This window comes from Cynara cardunculus (genome assembly GCF_001531365.2).
Source record: "Cynara cardunculus var. scolymus isolate 2C chromosome LG 8, CcrdV1, whole genome shotgun sequence".
Lineage (NCBI taxonomy): Eukaryota > Viridiplantae > Streptophyta > Magnoliopsida > Asterales > Asteraceae > Cynara > Cynara cardunculus.
This window is the reverse complement of record NC_037535.1, coordinates 21,552,345-21,554,727: the sequence shown is the minus strand read 5'-3', so window position 1 is coordinate 21,554,727 and position 2,383 is coordinate 21,552,345. Positions and strand designations below refer to the sequence as shown.

At 33.1% G+C, this 2,383-nt stretch overlaps 1 protein-coding gene and 1 pseudogene across 1 annotated transcript in view; both read right to left on the bottom strand.

The window, feature by feature from the left end:
- The window catches only part of LOC112516306, a 5,952-nt pseudogene extending 5,252 nt beyond the window's left edge, over nucleotides 1-700 (bottom strand).
- A 584-nt stretch (nucleotides 701-1,284) lies between these two features.
- LOC112517366 (protein DMR6-LIKE OXYGENASE 2-like) overlaps nucleotides 1,285-2,383 on the bottom strand; it is a 2,786-nt gene continuing 1,687 nt past the window's right edge. Inside the window, exon 2 of the mRNA XM_025124772.1 lies at nucleotides 1,285-2,115. Coding sequence (XP_024980540.1) covers nucleotides 1,497-2,115 — 619 coding nt within the window. The 3' untranslated portion in view covers nucleotides 1,285-1,496. The remainder of the gene's footprint in view (nucleotides 2,116-2,383) is intronic.

Genomic DNA, 2,383 nt, shown 5'->3' with positions numbered 1-2,383 from the left:
TTAAGTATTTTGTTAGAACTCAATAATTATCTTAATTATGTTTTGGATTTTTTATATTTAAAATGAGATATTTATCTTCTATTTGATTATATTTATCCGTACTTTATTACACGAATTCAAACATGAAGTTTTAATAAGTTGCATTTATGCATAATTTACTTGTAATCGTGAATTTTAAGTAATATGCATCAATATACAGTATTTTATGCATAAAAAATGATTTTTAAGAATTATTGTCAAATGTTTTATAATATAGTATAAATAAGAGTAAACTACAAATTTGGTCTTATGATTTGTCAAAATTAACATTTTTAGTCCTTAAAGTTTTGAAATTAAAAAATCGGACCATCATGCTTTGCAAAAACGTTCGGACATGGTTCATCCCTCTAACGATCGTTAAAAAATTCCGTTAGTTGAGATACATTTTTGTTAGTTTATCGATTTTTCGTCTATTTATCCAATCAAAAACTGCAGGGAGCAAAATCATGAAATCAATTTTAATTGAGTAAAAGACAAAAAGAAAGATAAAAGAACAAAAATGCATCTCATTTAACGGAATTCTTTAGTGGCCATTGAAGAAAGAAATGAAATCCGGACGTTTTTTTAAATCATGATGACTATCTTGTAATTTTGAAACTGAATGGATGGAAAGTATTATTTTTGACAAACCACAGGGACCAAATGTGTAGTTTACTCTCATTTAAATAAAGATTTTTGTTTGGGAAATGTTAATGTATTTCTTGATTATACATAAAAGATTAGTAAATTGGCAAATTGTATGAAAATATAAAATATTTTGTATAACATTTTTTAAAAACTCTAGTTTAGCATATAATATATGACATTTCAAATATTTAAAGCAAAGTATATTACACAAAATATATAAGGATCGGACCAAAGTGTTAGAAATCCTGGTTTTCGATTGCTTGGATTCCACTGAAAGTCGTGTAACACTTTCAGATTAAAGTATTTCGATGGTACAATCGAAATTTCAATCGGATAAAATTCAATGGTTTTCGAACAGAGAATCAATTGTTATGAATCTGTGTACCCTCAAAATCAAATGACCAATACAAAAATTGAATTCGAAAACTATCAAAACGGCAGTTTCAGAACCCTAAACCGGGTTTAAAATTTCAAATTTGGATTTTTAAAGCTTTTTTCGACCCCAGCCAGGGGCTCTGCCCCTTAGACTCCTCCACCGAGGTCCTAAATCAAAATAAACTCAAATAAGTGTGCACTCCGCACCTTCCTTACTTGTTCGATATTTATCATAATTACATTGGTCAACAAATCAATCCCATTACACTTAAATGATATTATGATACAAATCACCAAGACAAAAGTAACTTCATAGCCCTCTTGATCTCCTACATGATAACATTCACCCAATAAGTAGATACATTGACATATTTTTATTGATCAAAGCTTAATCTTAGTATCGGCCTCTAGAATTATTCTACTTATCTGAAATGATAACATGCATCGCTTCTTATTTATACAACAAGACTCTCAATCTTTCGTGCATTGGGTTTCTTAAACTGATAGATTTGTATGTTTTCTACATCAAGTTTCTTAAAATTACTAACTTTTCGAGTGGCAAAGAATTTGCCCCAATTGTAAGCCTTGTATTTGGCAGGGTTTGATTCACTTGTCAGCTCTGCTAATGGCTCCACGACGGTATAATGTGCAGGGTTTACAAAAAACGGGATTGAAAACCTTTCCCGTGTGGAGTTCACCCTGACCCTGTGCTCTACACTCTCGTAGGTGTCATTGCTCCATACCTGAATAATGTCCCCGACATTGATGATGAAGGCATTAGGTGTAGGCTTGACAAAGATCCACTCTCCATCGGTTTTTCGCTTAACTTCCAAGCCTCCTACATCGTCTTGAGCCAAAATGGTCATGGCACCGGCATCCTTGTGTCGTCCAACACCAAGGGCTAGATCAGGAGCGAGGCAAGGTGGGTAGTGGTTGAGCCGAACGAAAGTGGTTTGGTCCTTGGAAAAGAAGGGCTCTAACCGGTTTGCAGGGAGGTTCAAACTTAGGGAGATCAGTTCCAACAATTTGAATGATAACTTCTGCACATGCTTAACATATTCTTCACATGCCTTCCTGTTTTTTGAAACACTCAAAAGTTACTTGTGTTGTTAGGGTGTGTTTGGTGTCAGGACAGGACAGTACTGGACAGGACTGGGCGGAATAGAACAACTGTTTAACGTGTGGTAAGATAAAACTAGATAGAACAGAACAAGTAAAATGACCAATTTACCCCTAATAAGTTGTTTATTTTAATTAATTTATGTAATTTATTAAAGGGAAAAGTACAATAAAAACCAATGGACTTTCTTGTTTGGAATGATTAAGTCCTTAGACTTTTTTT